General features: G+C 39.7%; 1 protein-coding gene across 1 annotated transcript in view; it reads left to right on the top strand.

The window, feature by feature from the left end:
* The first annotated feature begins 7,882 nt into the window (after nucleotides 1-7,882).
* Nucleotides 7,883-22,489, top strand: part of Zpld1 (zona pellucida like domain containing 1) — a 48,914-nt gene continuing 34,307 nt past the window's right edge. Inside the window, exon 1 of the mRNA XM_021654147.2 lies at nucleotides 7,883-7,988. Within this exon, the coding sequence (XP_021509822.1) occupies nucleotides 7,883-7,988 (106 nt within the window). The remainder of the gene's footprint in view (nucleotides 7,989-22,489) is intronic.

Here is a 22,489-nt window from a genome sequence, read left to right as displayed (position 1 = left end):
AAAGTCAAGTCAGTCCAAATACCACTAGAAACCATACAATGCAATTCAGATAATTAGGGCTATCATTAGCCAGAGGACACCATTGTGTCTGGTGTAAGTCTAGCACACATGATTAGTTGGGGATTGCAAATCTAGTCACTGTCCTTTTCCTTAGAGACTCTTCTGCAGGACAGAACTCATATCAGTGTGTGGTAAACCTGAACTATAATCTCAAAGCCTTATGTGTATTCAGAATTTAGGGGTAATAATGTTTTCAGACCAGCGTCTTGGTTTTGAAATGACAAATCTAACAAATGGCTAAGAAGAATCTGAATCCATATTTACTAACATAAAAGTAAATGTGTCAGAGGATCCAAGATGGTGACACTGATCACACACTGTGTCCTATCAGCAGGACAGTAGTGACTGCACAGCAACCAACAGACTGAACTGTGCACCCCAAAATGCTAGAGGCTTGTTCTCCCAGTCCAGAGGAAACCCCGTTGTGAGGGAAACAAGTGGGTCTGACATCATGTCACCCAGCTAATCCCTGGAAAAGTTCCTGGGCTCCCAAAGACAGAGGGATTTCCAGAGCCTAGCTCATAGCTGTGTGCTGTGCAAACTGTCCCAGAATGAACTATGGTCCCCAAAGCACCAGAGACTGGGTCTCCAAAATCCCACTACGAGAGAAAAAAGCAGGTCCAAATGCAGGTCACCTGACTAATCCCTGTAAAAGTTCTCAGGTTCCTGCCAGCGCTTGCTTTCCAGCATCTAGCCACATGCCTGTTTGTTGTGCTCACTGGCCAGTGAATACTCTGGATGCCAGGGCACTCTTCTCCAACCTCAGGACTCCTGAGGGAATTTCTAAAGCTGATAAATACCTTCATGAAAGTGGCTAGATACAAAATTAACTAAAGAAATCAGTAGCCCTTCTGTATACAAAAGACATGTGGGCTGAGAAAGAAATTATGGAAACAAACACCCTTCATAATAACCACAAACACACACACATACACACACACACACACACGCACACACACACACACACACAATCAAACAAACAAAACATAAAGTATCTTGGTGTAACCCTAACCAAGCAAGTGAAGACTTGTATGAGAAAACAAACAAACAAACATATTCGCCCCTATTAGTGGACTGGGCATGGGAGGAGAAGAGGGAAGAAGGGTGGAATTGGGAGGCAATGGGGGGGGAGCTAAAGCTGAGATACAAAGTGAATAAATTGTAATAAAAATTAATTAAAAAAGAAATATCAGAACTTAAACTCTTGATTTTAATAAATTATGCATTAAAAAAAGAAAAACCCTCAAATCTTTGAAGAAAGAATTGAAGAAGATGGAAAAATCTTCCATGCTCATGGTTCTGTAAGATCAACATAGTGAAGATGATCATCTTACCAAAAGCAATCTACAGATTCAATGCAATTTCCACTAAAATACCAACACAATTCTTTACAGACTTTGAAAAAACAATTCCAAACTTCATATGAAAAATAAAAAAAATCCCAGATAGCTAAAACAATCCTATATAATAAAAGAACTTCTGGAGGTATCGCCATCCTTGATCTCATGCTGTACTACAGAGCAACAGTAAAAAAAAAAAAAAAAAAAAAAAAAAAAAAAAAAAAAAAAAAAAAAAAACCTGCATGGTTGGAGTATCAGTCTCAGGAAAGGCCCTGGTGCTCAAGATAACCTAAGACCTCTACACAGATGTAGCCCATGGCAGTTCAGTATCCAAATGGGTTCCATTGTAATAGGAACAGGGACTGTCTCTGACATGAACTGATTGGCCTGCTCTTTAATTACCTCCCCCTGAGGGGGAAGCAGCATTACCAGGCCACAGAAGAAGACACTGCAGCCACTCCTGATGAAACCTAATTGACTAGGATCAGAAGGAAGGAGAAGAAGTCCTCCCCTATCACTGGACTTGGGGAGGGGCATGCATGCAGAGGGTAGAGGAAGGGAGGGATTGGGACTGGAGAAGGGAGGGAACCACAGGGGGGATACAAAGTGAATAAAGTGTAATTAATAAAGAATTAAAAAAAGAAAGAAAAAAACTGCATGGTACTGGCATAGAAACAGACTGGTAGATCAATGGAATTGAATTTAAGACCCAGAAATTAACCCACACACCTATGGTCACTTGATTTTTGACAAAGGAGCCAAATCATACAATGGAGAAAAGAGAGCATCTTCAACAAATGGTGCTGGTCTAACTGGATGTCTACATGTAGAAGAATGCAAATAGATCCATATTTATCACCCTGTACTAAACTAACATCCAAGTGGATCAAAGATCTCAACATAAAACCAGGCACACTAAATCTACTAGAAGAAAAAAATGAGGAAGAGCCTTGAACTCATTGGCACAGGAGACAATTTCCTGAAGAGAACACATATTGGTCAGGCTCTCAGCTCAACAATTAATAAATGGGACCTCATGAAACTGAAAAGCTTCTTGAAAGCAAAGGACACTGTTAATAGAATCTAAAGACTGGGAAAAGATCATCAACAACCCTATATCTGACAGAGGGCTAATATATAAAATATATAAAGAACTCAAGAAATTAAACTCCAACAAACTAAATAATCAAAATTAAAAATGGGGTACAGAGCTATTTCTCTGTACAGAAGTATGGAGATTTTGCAACAGATGAATATCTAATGGCAAAGAAACTTTTAATTTTTTTTTTCAATGCAGTTTATTCAGGAACCTTGAACAATCCTCGGACCCTGGGGAAAGCCAGCCCACAGCTTAAATAGCCTCTGGGTAGCCAACCCAGGCGTGCCACGTGGGCAATGCAGATAGGTCCACATACATGGAAGCAAGCCAGATCCTCAGCCTTAGCCAAATGTGGAATTGTTCGTGACAGAGAGCACTTACCATCGGGAAGGTGGAAGGCGGAAACCAGCTCCATCTTTAAGGCATAGCATTCCGCAGCTCTCTACAGTTCCCCCTTTTTGTTTTAGACGCATCAGGCAAGAGTAGAGGTCTGATCTCTGATATTAGAAATAAATTGGGACTTTGTACCGATGTTCATTTAGGTGTCATCCACCCAAAGAGCATCAGACCCGTCTGATACCTTTTTCTCAGAGGCAGGACCTGGGGCATCAACCCGCATGCAACCAGACATGCTCTTCTCTGGGTCCAAAGCAGCTGACCCTGAGTGCAGTGCTTAGCCTCGCATCCTGAGTATAACATTTTAGCTTTTTATGGTATCCAACCATGCTTGGGGAGAATGTCCTGCTTCAATGGCTGTAAAGGCCTGAATGATCATGGCTGCATCACACTGTTGTGAGACTCTAATCTTGCATATATACCACAGGTAAACCAAGGAGACCAACACCAGAAGGCCTGCTAACGCTCCCATGCCCGCCCATTCCTTCAGATGATTCATGGCTGCAGCAATCCATGATGATAATCCTGTGGCTAGTCCTGCATCCACTCTGGTAGAATTTACTGTGACAATGGCCACTCTCAGCTGCTCCATCGTAGTATCGAATTCTCCAGTCCAATTACCTAAAATATAGCTCGACAATTGTTTAGACAGATTTGCAGCACAGGAAAAATTCTCATGTTATATGTTAGTGACTCAAAGTCCAGCATATTTTCATTGACAGCCAAGTTGAGCGATTTGCCATAGGGTATCAATTTGCTCCTGCACGAGGTCAATCCTCTGACTGAACACCATCAAGCTTCCTTTTAGTTGAGCATTAATTCCTGTATGTACAACTAAGGCTTGAGCTACATTGGCTAAATGATTGTTCAGGGTCTGAGCAGTCTGCCCAGTATGACTCATGGCTAATGCCCCGGTGGTAGCTCCAACAGCCGCCAATGGAAACTTTTAATTTTTGATTTTAATTTTTTTCACAATTTATTCATTATATATCCCGATTGTAGCACTCTCCCTCAACTCCTCCCGTCCCACCCTCCCTCCATCTTCCCCCATATCTTCTTCCTGTAGTCCACTGAGGGGGGAAGTTCTCTTCCTTTGCCATCTGCCCATGTTTCATCAGGACTACCTGAATCCTCTTCCTTTGTGGCCTGGTAAGGCTGCAGTGCCCAGGGGCAAGTGATCAAAGGCAGGCAACATGACAGAGCCAGCCCCTGCTACCCTTTCTAGGGAACACACATGGAGATTGGGCTGCCAGTAGGCTACATCTGAGCAGGGGGTCTAGGTACTCTCCATGTATGGTCCTTGGTTGGTGCATCAGTTGGCAGAAAAACATTTAAGGGAATGCTCACCATCCTATGTCATCATGGAAATACAAATCAAAACAACTCTGAGATTCCAACTTACACCCATCAGAAAGGCTAAAGTCAAATCTCAAGTGACAGTACATGCTGGTGAGGATATGGAGAAAGGGGAACACTTCTCCCTTGCTGGTGGGAATGCAAACATATACATCCATTTTGGAACTCAATCTGGTATTTTCTCAGACAATTGGAAATAATGCCACCTCAAGACCCAGTTATACCACATACCTGAAAGATGTTCCACCAGACAACAAAGGCATTTGCTCAGCTACGTACATAGCAGCTTTATTCATAATACCCAGAATCAGGAAACAACCTGGATGTCCCTCACCTGAAGAATGGATACAGAAATTGTGCTAGGTTTATACAATGGAATACTACTCATCTACTAAAAAAAAGGAAATCATGAAATTTGCAGGCAAATGGATGGAACTAGAAAAGATCATCCTGAGTGAGGTTACCAAGATCCCAAAAGACAAGCATGGTATATACTTACTTATAAGTGGATATTAGCCATATAATATAGGATAACCATACTACAATCCACCGACCTAAAGAAGCTAAATAACAAGAAAGACTCTAAGGAGGATACTTAATTCTTCTTCAGAGTGGCAAATAGAATAAACAGCAGAAGTGGGTGAAGAGAGGAAAAAGATGGTAGTCTACTATAAATGTCCTCGGAAAAACTCTAGTCAGTAGTGGATTGAAGGAGATGCTAAGACTCACAGCCAAACTTTGGGCAGAGCACAGGGAGTCATAGGAAAGAGTGGGGAAATAGAAGGACCTGGAGGGAACAAAAGCTCCATAAGAAGACTAACAGAGCCAACAAATCTGGGCCCATGGGGGCATGCAGAGACTGATGCACCAACCAAGAACCACGCATGGGGAGGACCTAGACCCCATGCTCAGATACAGCTCAAAGGAAGGTCAGTCTCTATGTGGATTCCCCAGTAAGGGGGGCAGGGTTTGGCTCTGACATGGACTCTGTTGCCAGCTCTTTGATCACTTTTCCCTGGTTGGGACTGGGGAGGGGCTTGGCAGGCCACAGAGGAAGAAGAAGCAGGTGGTCCTAATGGAGACTTGATAGGCTGGAGTGAGATGGTAGGGGAGGAGTACTCCCCCTTTCTGAGGAGTAGGCAAGGGGCATAGGGAGGGAGAGGGTGTTAGGGTGGGACCAGCACGAGATGAGGGTGGGGGCTGCAATAGGGATATAAAGTCAATAAATTATAAAAAAATATTTAAAAATAAATGTGTTTTTTCTTAGAGTAAGCTGCCTTCCACTTCTGCCTCCTTTGTCATCAATAAAAAAGTAAATAAAAAGTAAAAATAAAGTTTAAAAAAGTGTTAAATCAATAAACTGCAGAAAGTTTTAATCTGCAGGATGCTGCTGTAACATTTGTGCAAAAAAAAGGAAAAGGAAAAAAGATGGATGGGGAAGTTTTGGACAATCTCAGATTTGATGTATAGTTTTAAGGAAAACATTTTACTATTGCTCTAGTAAACTCATTCAAATAGCAAGAGTATTCATCCATTTTTTTATAACATAGACATGTCTAATATTTTTATGTTTTTTCCACAATGAGAGAAGACAGGTTCCCTCAAAGATCCCATATCTGTTTTCAAACTTGCATTACTAAGACAAAATTTGTTTGTTAATTTACAGAGGGGAAGATCTATTAAAGAGTAAAAAAAAAAAATGAGAATACAAAGGAAACAGCCAGTGATGGTGAATGCAAATGAAAACTTAGTAACTGTTGATGCTCAGCTAGCTCATGCACCAGGCTTGCTATCAGAAAACACTGGAAATACAGTTGAACTTCTTTCCCTTGTTCACGTCATTTAAACTCCCTAGGACTCGTTTTCTTCTTCAGTACATAAAGTAATGATGCCAGCCGCATGCATTCATGAAAGGAATATAGATGAGGAGGTACAGGTAAATATCCGCCTCACCTAGGTACAGAGTACCCACTTGGTAAATTGTGCTTCGCTTCTGACAAAAAAAAAAAAAAAAGGTTGATGTTTCAGTCTAACAAAAATAATCCAACCAGATAAAATTCCTGGCTAAGGACCCACCAGACACACTCTTTTTTTTGGGGGGGGAGGGGTAGAAAAGAGTGTGCGTTTAGAATTTCCAGTATTTTCTGGGGCTTAATAGGATCCTTAGAAGTAAGGTCGGAGCAGTGCAGCATTCCGCTCAGACTGCCCAGCTCTTTGTCCTACCCGTTTTCCAGAGCATATAGAAGAATGGGCTTGTTCTGTTCTGTTTAAAGTGTCTTCAGGACCTAGACCCTGGTGATGTAGGTCTGGGCAGTAAACGTGAGGGTGTGAGTGCTTTGCTTACGAAGGGTTAGAGGTAACCAGATAGACTGTTCTTGCCAATGTCATGAGGCTTTGTGACGGAGACGAGGTATAACAGCAAAGGAAGGATGCTCCTGCTGAGTTATTTTTTTCAGTCTATTTTTGAGAGTAAAATCATGCCTTCCTTTCCCACATCCTCACCAAAGTGTCTCTGACACCATAAGCTTTTCGTTCTAAAATGATGATTCAAAAGAGAGGCGTATTTCCTTCCTTTTACTGAAGACTTAATTAATCATACAAGACAGATCTTTAAGGGTAGTTAAAACATAGTTTTTATCCCCAATGCCCAAGCCTTTAAAATGAACTTGATTGAGTAAACATTTGTGCTTTTATTTATTTATTTATTTGTGTGTGTATGTGTGTGTGTGTGTGTGTGCTTTTTATGTGCAGACTCAAACCACAAACCAAAATGGTGTTTTCTTTTCTTTCTTTCTTTTTTTTTTTTTCTGTACAAACTAAACTGTGGGAATAAATTGAACATTTCTGGAAGCCATTTTAACTTCATCAGGCCAATAAAAGCTCATCCAAGAAAACATTATTGAACATCTAGTCAATGCCCATTTATTTTTTCAAACCTACATTGGCATTTTACAGGAAAACTTCCTTTACTTTATCCCAGGAATTCAGCGTATTTGGACAAAGCGATTAGTCTTCATATCCTGTTAAGGAACAGTCGCTCATTCGAGCAGCTTGTGTTTTTCGCACACATACAGCTCTCCTAGTCTTTTGCTTCATTCCTGTGTTTCCTGAGAAAGTATTACACAAACAATAGTCTAGCAATGCAATGATCTACAATTACTTTGTTGAAGGAAAGACATTACTAATATTTGGTCATTGATAATATTCTCAGAATAGAGCATTGGATGCTTGAATACTCTAGACTTGTGCCTTGATATTATACATGTACTCTGCCAATTGATTTGTTAGTCTGTTTAGCTGTGCTGTGTGAACAGGCTAGATATTGGGTTGAGTTCATACTATTTACAATAATTGTATTTTTTCTTTTCAGTATTTCATTTGATTTAGCATCAGTTCTTCCAGTTCAAAAACATAACATTTTTACCATTATCAAATTGAAGACAAGGAATTAAAATAATATTGAGGTATTGTACCTCAGTTTTTATGTTTACTTTTTATGGTCCCCAGGCTTTGGCTATGTAGCTACAAGTTGCTTATCCAGCAAAGGGGTGAGATCTGCTTCAGTCTTTTCAGCAAGAAAGGGTGATATTTGTGACGTCTTCATGCTTGTTACTCTTTGCTAGGTTTTGCCATGGAACGGATATGGTTGCTGCTCCTCCTAGCGGTTAGAGTGATTCCAGGGTCTGCTCAATTCAACAGTTACAACTGTGATGCCAACCTCCACAGCAGATTTCCTGGTGAGTCTGAGCTTCGTCTAGGGTCCAATTACTTCTGGAAAGAAAAGTTGTGTGGGAATAGTCAAGCATTTAAATACATATAGCAAATGGCATCTATCTCCTTACTTTAAGTGGGTATTAAGAAATGGAAGATGAGATCAAGGCATGTTTTTCTGGAATTTCAATTTTATCCGCATTAACATACATAGTGGTCATCAAAGTTAATATTATTATAATGACTGTTCACAAATGTGAAAAAATCTTGGCCAGTGGGCAATAAAATGTGAGAGTCTAATTCCCTTCGAAAATATTTGCCTAATTGATGACTTTTTTTCTCAACTTAATTCAGACTTTTAAAACTGTCTTTACATATGATTATCTTTATTTGGAAGTCCATATTTAATGAAATAATTATGAAATACTGTGTGATACTTCCAAAATATTGTTTCAATGAAATATTTGTCACCATTAAACTTGCACAAGTCAGCTTTTGAATGAATTTTTACAAAAACCTAATAATGTAACAGTTGTGAAATTTTGGCAATATTAGAAGACAAATCTCTATACCTTATGGAAGTGTCATTCTCCATTCGCTAGACTTCCATCATCTTCACTCCATATTTACAAAGTTAAGGTCAGGGCATCAGGAAATGCTTTTTCAAGTCCATCATGTGAACTGCAAGATCTTTGGCCTGCATTTGCATTCTTCATACTTGCCAAATTCCCATTTTTGGAGGATGTGAGAGCAATAAACTTGAATAGAACAATCAGTAGGTGGTTTCATTTGTTGAAACGAGAGTTTCACATCAGAATCAAGACTGGAGTGTGGCCAAATGATTTCATAAACTCAGACCTATTGTCTGGACTCTTCACCTGTGAGGCAAGTTCATCATGGCAAATGTTCAAAGGTGAATCTGTAGAGCGAGTGAATATGAGGTTTTAATAGTATTGAGTGCCCCAAATAAATTCGTCTTTAATAATATCTCTAGAATGGACAATTTCAAACATACATATCAGTAAGATTAGTTAAAAAAATCTTTTCATACAGATTTACTCACTATGCACATTTATAATTTTTGTTTCATATCTCCTTTGCACTCCTATTTCTGGAATGTTTAAAATTAAACTTATTTTTCATGCTTTGGTATGCATATCTAATAGAAAAACTATAAAAAAATCATTAAACTTGTGGAGCTCCTGTCCCCTCCAGGTCCTTCCATCTCCCTTTGGCCACAAGTCTCAGTATCTCCTTCGATACCCTGGTGGGTAGAGTCTTTCAGTGGTCCTCTGTGGAAGGCTTCTGTCCTGTTCCCTATCCTCTCCTTCTTCCTATTGTCTACTTCCTAAATGTCTATTCTATTTGCCCTTCTGAATGAGGATTAAGCATCTTCTGTAGGGTCTTGTTGTTTAGCTTCTTTATGGGTATAGATTTTAGTATTTTTATCCTTTATTATATGTCTAATCTCCATTTATGAGTGAGTATATATCCTGTGTGTCTTTCTGCCTCTGGGTTAACTTACTCAAGATGATCTTTTCTAGTTTCCACCATTCGCCTTCAAATTTCATGATTTCCTTGTTTTTAATTGCTGAGTAGTATTCCATTGTATAAATGTACCAGTTTCTGTATCCATTCCTCCACAAGGAAAACAATAGCCCTAAAATACCTGAGCCAAGGGGGGCCTGCAGAGACTGATACTCCAACTAAGGACCATGCATGGAGAGGACCTAAAACCCATGTTCAAAGGAAGCCCATTGGCTGCTCAATTTCCAAGTGGGTTCCCTGGTAAGGGGTATAGGGGTTGTCTCTGACATGAACTCAGTGGCAGGCTGTCTGATCACCTCCTCCTAGGGGGTGCAGCCTTGGCAGGCCATGGAGGATGATGATGCAGCCAGCCTTGATGAGACCTGATAAGCTAGGGTCAAATATAAGGGGAGGAGGTTCTCCTCTATCAGGGGACTAGGGAAAGGGCATAAGGAGAGAAGAGAAAGGGTGGGGGGAAGACTTTAAGGAGGCAAGGGAGGGGATACATAGGGGATACAAAGTGAATACATTGTAATAAATAAATAAATAAATAAAATAAAATAAAAAATTATTAAACTTTGTGCACATATCTGATATACTTAGTAATTCCTTGATATGCCTTAATGCTAGGTCAAGTTGTTTCTAATTTGGTCATTTGTTCTATGCTATGTGCTCTACAGGATCCTGACCCTCTGATGCAACTAAACACAAGTCAGAGGTGCTGTCAGCATGCTCTTCTTGCAAACCCTGTGAATCAATTAGAGCTGCAGTTTTTTTTTTTTTTTTTTGCATTTTATCTTTATTTCTTTATTTATTTTACAACTTTTTCATTCTGAATAATAACAAAGCAATATATTTTTCACAGTGCAGAACAAGCCAGTACAGGAGTGTAGACCTTAAACAAATTCATAGGGATGTTGCAAATCATTCACAAAGTACTTAGTTAGACCTCAAAGGTAAACATAGAATATGTTTTAAAATGAATCAAAAAATAGATATAAGGACAGATACTTTGATCAGCTTCATTTTGGTTGTGGGTGGGAGTTTCACAATAATGTAATTTTTGAAGAGTACAAATTTCTAGTGCTTAGCTTAGGTCTGAGAGGTCAGAGAGAGACAGAGCTGCAGTTTTGATTAAATTATATTCAATTGTTTTGGCAAGAATGCTCTCTCTTACATTGTGCAAGGGAAATGTTCTTACTTTATTTTTGTAGGCAGAAAAGATACTGAGTCTTTTTTAACATGGTTTTTGATAGGTTTAATTGTTTGTTTTGCTTTATAAAACATTGTATTGTTTGGAAATGTAAGAGTCAAGTTAGAAGAGACTATGGGCAGAGAGAAAGATTATGGAGTTACTGGCAGTGGGAGTAATAGAAGGAGACAGCTTTGTTAAGAGAAATGTTTGTGTTGGACTCAGCAGAGCATGAGATTGATTTGATTTGGGAGAAAGGAAAGGCTGGATGATGTTTTGCCCACAGGAAACCGGTGTTAATTCTGTTAACTAATGTGAAAACTAAAAATATTGTGTACTTTAAAAAGAAATTTGGTGTTTGGAAATAATGGGTTAGGGGCACTTTCTGGGGAATGGATAGCGGTATCAGCTCTCTCCTAGAAGAAAGTACAGACCTGGGTCTGAGAAGGGAATGCCAAAAGTGAAGACAGCTATATTAGAACTGAATCTCTGTTCAGTGTGTGAACAGGAAATGGGAGTGACATAAATATGGCAGGTTGGTAAAAGTAAAAGGCTCCTGTTGGTGGAGAAATAAAGGGTAGAATGGTATAGGCAGGGGATGCAGCTCTGTGAGTGTAAGAGCTGTTTCTGTTATTTAAGAAAGAAGGAGAAATAAAGACATAAACAGAAAAAGTCAGAGAGGCACAGATTGTGTTTCCAGAATCGGGCAGTGGGAGGTAGCCTTCCTGAGAGCTGAGAGACCAGAGGCTGGGTAGGGCAATATAAACAGGCCTTATGTGGGGAGGCAAGGGAATTGTTGATCAGAGACAATCTGACTGATGTAATTCTGTTTCCTCCTTCTCTCTTCCTCCTCCTTTTCTTCTTCCTTGCTTATATATGTTTTCCCTTTTATTTTTTAAAATATTTTTTATTCATTGTATTCTGATCATGGCTGCTCCTCCCCCAACTCCTCCCAGATCCTTCCCACTGCCCCACCCACCCACCTCTACATCCTTCCTTTCTCTCTACGTGGAGTAAAACATGTTGTTTGGCCACAAAGTAATTAGGAGACCAAAATATTCTATTTCTCCCATGCTATAAAATGAAGACATATAGTAGTTATTAGTAGCTATTGACAACTTACAACAAAATCAGTTTGAGTTGTTGTAGGATCCATTACTTTATCCTGAACACATCGCCTTGTAGTCTCTAAATATAATGACCAAAATCTGTAGTTAGACCATACAAATGAACCTAATATACACTTATGATTAATAGTATGTTACAGTGTGCTCTGCTCTTGCTTTATTCCATTGTTCCATTAAAAAGAAAAATCATGTGTCAGGAAACTGACATTGAAAATAGAACCTCCTGGTCTAAAATCCTCTGTGACTATATAGTAAAGAAGAAGAAGGAGAGAAAAAAAAAAAAACCTTTGGCATAGAATAAGCATTAATCTCCCTATGTCATGTGTATATGTCTTGTGTAAAAGGCACGCACTCTTAACCTAGTCAAGTAAAACATCTATAGCCTGAATGTTTTTAGGACAAACAATGTCTATCCTGGGCATAAGACTGTGACAGCAGCAGTACCATTAGTCATGTATCCTAATATTACCTGGTAATTGCCATGGCTGCCTGTCTTAGTTTATCAGGTTTATCCAGAGGAAAAAAATATTTTTCTTATATTCTTATAGCAAGAATTGCCTTTCTGTTTGAAGTAAAGTTTATGCTAAGAGCAAGCCTCTCCCTTCTGACAGTGTCTAGGAGAGAGTGGTGGTATTAACTCCCTTGTTATATAATGACTTAATCCCTCGGCCATAAATATGTTGTAGGAGGTTTTTCCTCCTGTACTCAAGCTCCTAAAATTGAGACCCATGAGATTCAATTATTATTTTACAAATACCTAGGCCATATAGCTAGGCTCTTCTCTAACTAGCTCATCACTTAATAACCCATTCACATTTTACATTAATTTACATTCTGCCATGTGGCAGGTTACCTGGACTCAGGTACCATACGTCTGTTCTCTTCACATCTTGCTGATTAGAATCCTGTGTATCTGGCTCTATCCCAGAATTCTTTCCCTGCCGGATGTCCCAACTCCTATTTTCTGTCTCAGCTATAGGCCATTAGCTTTTTATTAACAGGTGATGCTTTCATACAGACATAACAGACTCCTACTCTGTAAAGGATAACCAAGTGCTATTTTCCTTTTCTAAACAATTTGCAGACATTTCAGGGAGGACACTCACAATTTTAAGTTATTTTAAGCAAATCCTCTAAAATCAGGGAGGATGGAGAAGTCTCTAATTTTCAACAAAGAAAACTGATTAATCTCCTGTTTCAACCATACAAATGTTAACGCTGTCATGGGTGACAAACGTACATATTTCCAAATGTACATACTCATTTGCAGCCACCCACATATACCTGTGTTAAAATTTAATATTTGTAATAAAGTAAAAAAACTCCTAAAACCCAAATAAAGTAGAAGTCTCAGGAGAGGCTTTAGGCTTTTATGAGCATTCCTTCATATCCTTTCTTTCTTCACAGGTTGTTTCCCGAAAGTGCGGGGTGAGCAAATAGAGCCTAAGAGTTAATTGCTCATTGCCCTTTGACTTTCCATTTCTTTTCCACATCAGGGTCCTTCTTGGGGTCATTAGGAGCTCCAAGATCTACTGGGATTCTAAGCACTGAGATGGAATGCGAATGAGCCTGGCTAAAGAGAAGGACTATCTAAATGCAAAGCACTGCTAATAAAGATGGGGATTATCATCTCACCCTATCTGACCTCTGCTGTTTCAGAGCATTACAGTTATTTTCTCTAATTTCCATGGCATTTATTCTTGGGCCAAGATAACCACAGTGGTCCTAATTTGTTTAAATTTAAAGAAATACCATCTAATTTTAAAAGTAGTGAACCCTTTGCTGCCCTAGCTAATGACAAGGAGCAGAATCACGAGCCACTGAGATGATACTTACACACTTCCCAGACTAAAGCCACAGATAACTTTTAGATACTAAAAGTTATATTTGGACAGGCTAAACCTACGGATAAAAGCACTGGCCTTTGAGATTGAGGGATATCTTTTGGAACCATCCTCTAATTTTGGATCGGATTAGCAGGGAAGGGTTAGATAAAATTTATAGCCTTATGAAGAAGTTCTTAATGATAAAGGCACAACCAAAGAGACCATTGGGAACAAGAATGCTTATTTCTGACACTATCATAGACTGGACTATGGTTATGAGAAATCCTGAGCAAATCCATGTTTCATGACTTTTTATTTTTATTATTTTTCTTCACTACTTATTTATTATATATCCTAATTGAAGCCCCCTCCCTCAACTCCTCCTGTCCCACCCCCCCTCTCTTCCCCTCATCCCCTTCCCCTAGTCCACTGAAAGGGGGAGTTCTCCACTACTGCCATCTGCCCATAGCTTATTAATCTCATCAGGACTTCCTGGATCATCTTCCTCTACGGCCTAACAAGGCTGCGTCACCAGGGGCAAGTGATCAGAGAGCAGTCAACTGAGTTCATGATAAAGGCAACCCCTGATCCCCTCGCTCAGAGATCCATATGGAGACTGAGCTGCCAATTGGCCAAATCTGAGCAGGGCATCTAGGTCCTTTCCATGCATGGTCCTCCATTAGTACATCAGTCCCTGAGCTCAGAACTTTTAGATTTGTTGGTCTCTTTGTGGTAGATTCTATTTAGAATAACACTGTATGTTTACATAGTGTTTTATATATTGAGTGTGAGGTACATCCTTATATTGTTTCTCACAACAAATAAGCAAAGCCACTTCTAAGCCTCATCTTGTAGTAGGAAAAAGGAATCAGATTTTGTCCAGTATTGTCAGGTTAGCACTCGATGGTGATATTAAAGCTTAGACTCTTTCTAAGCGATGCTGAAGCCCCTGCCCCACAGTGACCTTTTTTTTTTAGCAAGTTTAAAAATGATGTTAGGATAAAGAATCATGCATAAAAGTATCCCTTCATTAAAGAATCAAAGAGCCACATGGTGAGTATATTTGTTTAGCCTTTCCAAGATTTGGTCACGAATAAAATTTTTTTTTTTCTGGTTATGTCTATCAGATATTTAAATGATCCTGAGTGCTCTCCAGAAAATAAAAGCAGAGACACTCATCCATCGGGTAGAATTAATGGGTTCATTTTGTGTTTGGCTTTGCTTCTTTTATATTCTAATTTTTATTAATTACAATTTATTCACTTTGTATCCCTCCATAAGCCCCCCCTCTCCCAATCCCACCTTCTCTCCCCTTTCTCCACGCATGCATCCCTTTCCCTTTCCCTCCCCAAGTCCACTGATAGGGGAGGTCCTCCTCTCCTTCCCTCTGATCCTAGTCTATCAGGTCTCATCAGGAATGGCTGCATTGTCTTCCTCTGTGTCCTGGTAAGGCTGCTCCTCTCTCAGGGGTTGGTGATCAAAGAGCAGGCCAATCAGTTCATGTCAGAGGCAGTCCCTGTTCCAATTACTATGGAACCCACTTGGACACTGAACTGCCATGGACTACATCTGTGCAGGGGTTCTAGGTTATCTTCACTTCTTTCATAAGATTCCATGCACTCTGCTTCTTAACTGTTGCATTGTTCCATTCCTGAAGAGGAGGTATTAGAATAATAATTTCAGGGAACGTGTCTGGTCTTCTGTTTAAAATAAAAAAAAAAGGCCAATTCTCCTCTCCCTTCCTACTTGAGGCAGTATTTTGGTCTTCCATTTGTCAAGAGGGATGCCTGCTTCCTGCTTTGTACCTGTGACCATAATTATTACAGAGATGAGGCTGAAGAACTGAACCAGGCATTGGATACTGGTCACATTCTTATTAATGGATAGTGATAAAGTATTGTGAGAAAAAGAACAATTAGAAAGAGCAGCAACTTATTAATTCTGGGTCCAGTCCCACCTCCTTTAATAGTAAAATTATTTACTACGTGAAAATTGCGTTTCCGTTGTACAAGTAAAATCCTGTGTTTCTCACCCCCCACTTCCTTTTTTCTGCCTTCAAACGTGTAGCAGACTTCTTTGGTTCCAAAGTATAGCAGCAAATGTGATTATAAGTCTTCAAAGTTTGCCTCCGACGCCACATGAATATGTGAAAGCCCGGGAAACAGCAGCTTGTATTTGCTAACGAGAAACAGATGTTGGTATGAAAAAATAAGGTGGCAAGAAACCTGTTCAATATAGAGAGGAAACTCGAATCCCTAATCCACTTTAAATTCTTCATCAGCTGCTGGTATTTTGCGTAGATGAAATATCAATACCCCTTAAGGACTTCTTGCTGTTTTAGTACCAAAGCCTCATTGTTTTATAAAAACTTTGGGAAAGGAAATATAACTTTAAAAATGAGTTAAAGAAACACACACATCTGTTCTCTAGGTAATTTGTAAGCTGAGATAGCACGAATAACTTCCCCTTTTATTTTAGGAATGGAAGAAGCAGAAACATTATGTAAAGCATAAAAATATAAAGTATTCTTAAAGCCTACGGTGATAGCACAAGTTAGTATTAGAATATTTATTTCAGTCCAGGAGGTCAGTGATTTCCAGGCGAAATGTTCTATGAAACTCTGGAGTTCTTCATTGTGTCCTTTTCTAGTCAACTGGCTTTTGTTTTTGCGTCAACTCGGCACCAACACTTCTTTTTCGGGCATGCACATCAGCTTGTGAACATAAGTGTGGTTTTGTTCACATGATCCTCGCATCTGAAGGATGCAGAGCCTCTATCTGCTCACACTTGACCATCTCTGCTGCACACTGCTTATCATTCAAGGGTCACGGGCAGGGAGGAGTTGTTTCTTCTCAGTCTCTTGACTGTGATGCACTGTCCTTGCCAGAAGCACCACCTCGGAAGGCACCACTCCACCGGGCATAATGGTGTTTTGAAGTGGACTGTTCTGCTCTTGTTTGTGGAATGGGGCATAAAGATGAAAAGGGAGACGTGTGTGTGTGTGTGTGTGTGTGTATGTGTGTGTGTGTGTGTGTGTTATTTATTTATTTTTCAGTTCTGTCACATGAGCTGTTAGTAGTGTATTAAAGCAGGGGTAAATTCAGGCTAAAGACACTCCTGTTTTATCTCATTCAGATTCAAAATGAGATATCTTCTTGGACTAAGAAGGGAGTTAGACATACACATAGTCTCTTACTGTTTTTATACTTGAACATTCCCTTTTCTTCACCTGTACATCCAGCCAATACATGTTTGGTGGGAGTTCTTAGTTCCCCAAATGAAATCATCCTAAGAGCTTCTGCCCACATCAAAGCAATTAGCCGTATCTTAGCAACCGAACTGACAGAGAGACTTATCACATAAACATCACCTGGGAGCCTGTGAGAGAAGTGAGAAGTGCAGGCCCCACTTACAATCTACTGATGCAGAGTCTGTATCTTAATGAGGTTCCTCTCTAGTTCACTTCTTCCATCACGTGTAAGAGGTGACACTTAGCACATGATGCTCTTGCTGGCTTTACGTACCGAAGCCATCATATGAGTGCCATCTACAGCCACGACTGGTTGCCTGACACTTGCTGCTGTAAGTGAGGACAGGCATCACCAAATATGTCAATGGGAAGAGGAAGTGATTTTAGAATTACTAGGGAGGAGGTAAGATAACAAGTTACCAAGACTAATTTAAAAATAAGAAATAATAAGACCCCATGAATTTCATACTGTTTAAGTTCTTCAATGTGAAGTCAGGTAATAGTTGCCAATATGTTTACTGATGTTCACTATGAAGTTCGGAAGGTAGAGACATTCTTAGGCAAATGGTCAAGACAGAAATATGGTACTGATAGTCAAAGTGAATCTATCTGTTGCCATGCATTTTCTTTGTCTGTGAAACTTAGAACCTCATATTAAATACTTAGAAACCATGAGTGCTATTTGTGAAGCAATTACAACAAGTGTGTAATATAAATATTTGTCATTATTGCTAGGTACTTTGGAAGAAAAACTAGAACTTTTGATAAGTTTATAATCTAAGGAAAAAATATCTACTCACCGATAATATAAAAGTGATTTTATGGCTTCATTCTTATGTATGTATATATGTATGTATGTATGTATTATTATTATTATTATTACAGTTTATTCACTCTGTATTCCTTCCCTCATCTCCTCCTAGTCCTACCCTTCCTCCTTCTTCTCCTAGTCCACTGATTGGGGAGTTCTTCCTTCCTTACTATCTGACTCTAGCCTATCAGGTCTCATCCTGAGTGAGGTAACCCAGAGGAAGACAGACACACAGGATATTTACTCACTTTTAAGTGGATATTAGCCAAATAATGTAGAATAAACATACTAAAATCTACAGTCCTAAAGAAGCTAAACAGTAAGGAAGACCCTACAGAAGATCCTTAATCCTCATTCAGAAGGGCAAACAGTATAGACATCAGAATCAGGAGAAGATAGAGAAGAGGGCAGGAACCTACCACATAGAACCTTTGAAAGAATCTACCTAGCAGGGTATCAAAGCAGATGTTGAGTCTCAAACTTTGGGCAGAGTGCAAGGAATCTTATGGAAGAAGGGGGAGACAGAAAAACCTGGAGAGAACAGGAGCTCCACCAGGAGACCAAGAGAACCAAAAATCTGGGCCCAAGGGGGCCTGCAGAGATCGATGCTCTAACCAAGGACTGTGCATGGAGAGGACCTAGAAACCCTTCTCAGATGTAGCCCATGCGCCGCTCAGTCTCAATGTATGTTCCCTAGTAAAGTGAGGAGGGTCTGTTTCACATGGACTCAGTGCCGGCTCTTTGATCACCTCCTCCTGGGTGGAGTAGTCTTGCCAGGCCACAGAAGAAGACAATGCTGCCAGTCTTATGTCCTCATTCTTAAATCCATATGGAGCAAGGCACATGAGAACCAGGGAAACTAGGTAGTCATGCCAAAGAATGGCTTTGATGCTGCTTTTTTATTATTTCTTTCTCTCTCTCTCTCTCTCTCTCTCTCTCTCTCTCTCTCTTTTTTACCTGAATGTTCTCCTTCACTTCTATCTGACCTTAGCTTATCAGATCTCATAAGGACTGGCTGCTTCGTCTTCCTCTGTGGCCTGGCAAAGCTGCACCCCTCCCGCCCCCCAGGGAGAGATGATCAGAGAGCCTGTCACCAAGTTCATGCCAAAGAAAGCCTCTGCTCCCCTTACTAGGGACCCCACTTGGAGACTGAGTCTATGGGCTACATCTGAGCAGGGGGTTTAGGTTCTCTACGTGCACTGTCCTTGGTTGGGGTGTCAGTCTCTTCAGGGCCCCCAGAGCTCAGTTGTTTTTTTTTTTTTTTTTTTCTCCTTTTGGAGCTCCTGTCCCCTCCAGGTCTTTCTACCACCCCGTTCTTTCATAAAATTTCATGTATTCTGCCCAAAGTTTGGCTATGTGTCTCAGCCTCTGTTTAGATACCTCTATGAGTAGAGAAGAATCCTGATGAGACCTGATAGGCTAGGTTAGGGTCAAATACAAGGTGAGGAGGACTTCACCTATCAATGGACTAGGGTGCATAGGGGAATAAGAGGAAGGGAGAGAGGGCTTGGGAGGAGACAAGGGAGGGGCCACAGTTGGGATACAAATTGAATAAATTGTAATAAATGATAATAACAAAAAAGATTAGCATTTGGAACCACCTCACTCCAGTGATTAGTACAAACTTGCAACTAGATTTTAGGATATTTCTATTTTAACATCAGAAGATAAAAGCATACAGCTGATGTGATTAATTGCATTGATCCATGTTTTTACAATTCAATAATATAATTTGACAATGTTAGTGCCTTCTGAATGGCACTAAAAAGTGATGTAGCTCTCCAAGTTAAAAGTACTAAGATGAGATGAAAAGGAGTCAGGCTGTCACAAACTCAGAATTTGTGGCTTCATCTATATTCTGCTGGGTTGACACAAATTAACTATGAATTGTTGAGAAAAAGAACAAAAGCAGCTCTAGTTATTAAATATATAAACGATGTTCTGCAAACATGTTACTAGTAAGTACTGTCTAGAGACAAAAGTCAATTACGTTTTTCAAGGAATGGGATTTTACTCATGGGAAAGAAGTTGTGTAGTATTTTTATTCATCTGAGGTTCATCATGTCTTTAACTCTGTTCATATGGTAGGTATAGTCTATGAATTCCCAACTAGGATACATTTCTTTTTTCATGCACAAAGAGTTAGATGGTTGGCAGAGTGAGGGCACATTTATTCTTTGACTTCAGTAAATCTATATCAGACAAAGGCATGGCCACATTGATAGGTGGAAGGACTATAACATATATATATATATGTGTTCTGTTGCTCTCCTTGTGGGGTTCCTGTCCTCTCCAGATCTTACATTTCCCACTTCTTACATAAGATTCCATGCACACTGCCCAACAGTTGTCCATGAGTCTCAGCATCTGCTTTGATAGTCTGCAGGGCAGAGCCTTTCAGAGGCCCTCTGTGGCAGGTTTCTAGCCAAAGTGTGGGTTAGGCATGAGTAAACGTTTGCATAAGTCAGAGGTGAGCGGATGTTGTTAAAAGACATCATACAGTTTAACATTTAGAGTAATGAATGGAAGTCCCCTCACATTTTAATTTTAGTAGTATATTCTGCTTTTCAAAAATCCTGCTGCTAATTAATTTATAGTAGGAAGTCAGGCTGCCAGCTGTTCTTCGCGAGAATGTTGGTGGAGAGGTATGTGGAGGACATGTGGGATCTAGCCACACTGTTTCTTAATGGGGATGTTCTCTGCACTGCTATATTCACCTTCTACTGATGTATTGTTCCCATTTCTGGTGTGTACAGCCCTTTGCTGCTTTAAATTACAAGGACATTATAAAATTTTCCATAAATAAAAAAATAAGGTTTCTGCCTTCCACCTTCCCGATGGTGAGTGCTCTCTGTCACAAACAACTCCATATTTGGCTAAGGCTGAGGATCTGGCTTGCTTCCATGTATGTGGACCTATCTGCATTGCCCATGAGGCACGCTGGGGTTGGCTACCCAGAGGCTATTTTAAGCTGTGGGCTGGCTTTCCCCAGGGTCTGAGGATTGTTCAAGGTTCCTGAATAAACTGCACTGAGAAGAAAAAAAAAAAAAAGATCAGAAAGAATGAGAGGAGGACCTCCCCTATCAGTGGACTTGGGGAGAGGCATGCATGCAGAAAGAGGGGGAGGGTGGGACCAGGAGGGGAGGAGGGAGGGGCTTATGGGGGATACAAAAGGAATAAAGTGTAATTAATAAAAGTTAAATAAAAACTTTAAAAAAATAAAATATTTTTTTACCAGATTGATTTGATTTATTAACGTACTTCCTGTTTTTTAATGAGAAGCTTAGCCTGTTTAAGATCTCAGTGAAAATCCTTGGCATGTTGACACTGTAAGTGCACACAGACTGTGTAAGCAGGTCTGTGGCTTGCATGTCCTCCCTTTCTTTAAACAGAAAACATTAGAAGTCATCTAGTTGGGACAATCACTGCTTTTCTGCTGTCATTAATGCACACTCATTGGGTTAATACCTAAGTATCATGAAAGAAAATGTCATCCAACTAGTCACTGCAATCAAAGCTTCCAAGAAGTTTAGTTATTGAAAACAAGTATAATACAATAGCTGGAAAATATCTTAGGTTTGACAGTAACTCTCCTTTGGTAACTCGAAATATTTTTCTTCTCTGTCTCAAATCTTCACAAATGGTACAGTTGAGCTGAATGAATATCTTTAGTACCTACAACCAGGAAAAAAGAAAAAGAAAAAAATGTGTTTTTCTGAAGGACAGTGAAGTCTTTAGAAATCCATGCCAGAATGGAGTTGAACAGATCGCTTTCTTCCTCTGCAAAAGTCTTTTAATTTGTTACCACATCTTCAAGTAGAATCAGCTTGTGGTGAATTCAGCTCGATTGCAGGGTTACAAGGCTTCTGCAGTACAGCAGAAAATAGAAACTCCTTACATCTGGACACAGAAACCATCTTCATCAGCTAAGGAGAATTCTAAACAGCAATTAATCCCCTCAAACAGAGGTGCTGAAGGTGAAGACTGGTTGGCTTAAGCCAAGGAAAGGAAATCTGTCTCTTTTGACATGTATATCGATGTGTTCTTTTTTTGTAAGTTTCTAATATATCAAGTAATATAATCTTACCTGTTCACTGAGCACAAAGCAAACTCTTAATGAACCCATTAATAGTAGGAGATGCCACTTAACTGTTAGGTAGACATTTTGTTGTGGTAAAGAGACTGTCCGTTTTTTATGTGAAGGTTGCCTTGATCTTAACTGTGCTTGCCATATGGCCTCATTTCCTGACATTTATTTTTTTAACTTTGTATTTTTAAAATTTTATGTATTTATTCATTATCCATTCATGTGCTTGTTTGTTTGTTTGTTTATTTCAGTTTATTCACTTTGTATCTCTTGTGTCCTAGCTGCAGTCTCCTCTCAGTCCCACTCATGCTCCCTCTTCTTTCCCTATACCTCTTTGCTAGTCCACTGATAGGGGAGGAACTCCTTCCCTTCTTTTTTTTAATTTTAATTTAATTTAATTTTTAATTACACTTTATTTACTTTGTTTTTTTTTGAACATTAAATAAGATTTTTTTTTTTACAGGTTCAAGTCTATGTCTTTTTTTTTTTTTATCAGTTACATTTTATTAACTCTGTATCCCAGCCGTGTCCCAATCCCTCATTCCCACCCAGTCCCTCCCTCATCTCCACTGTGCCCCTTTCCAAGTCCACTGATAGGGGGGACCTCCTCCCCATTCATCTGATCCTGTTTTATCAGGTATCTTCAGGACTGGCTGCAAAGCCCTCCTCTGTCCCCCCTCTAGTTCCTTACCTCCTCCCTTCCCAAT

The sequence above is a fragment of the Meriones unguiculatus genome, chromosome 17 (genome assembly GCF_030254825.1).
Source record: "Meriones unguiculatus strain TT.TT164.6M chromosome 17, Bangor_MerUng_6.1, whole genome shotgun sequence".
Classification (NCBI taxonomy): Eukaryota; Metazoa; Chordata; class Mammalia; order Rodentia; family Muridae; genus Meriones; species Meriones unguiculatus.
Note: the sequence above shows the minus strand (reverse complement) of the source record. Positions and strands in the feature narration are given on the sequence as shown.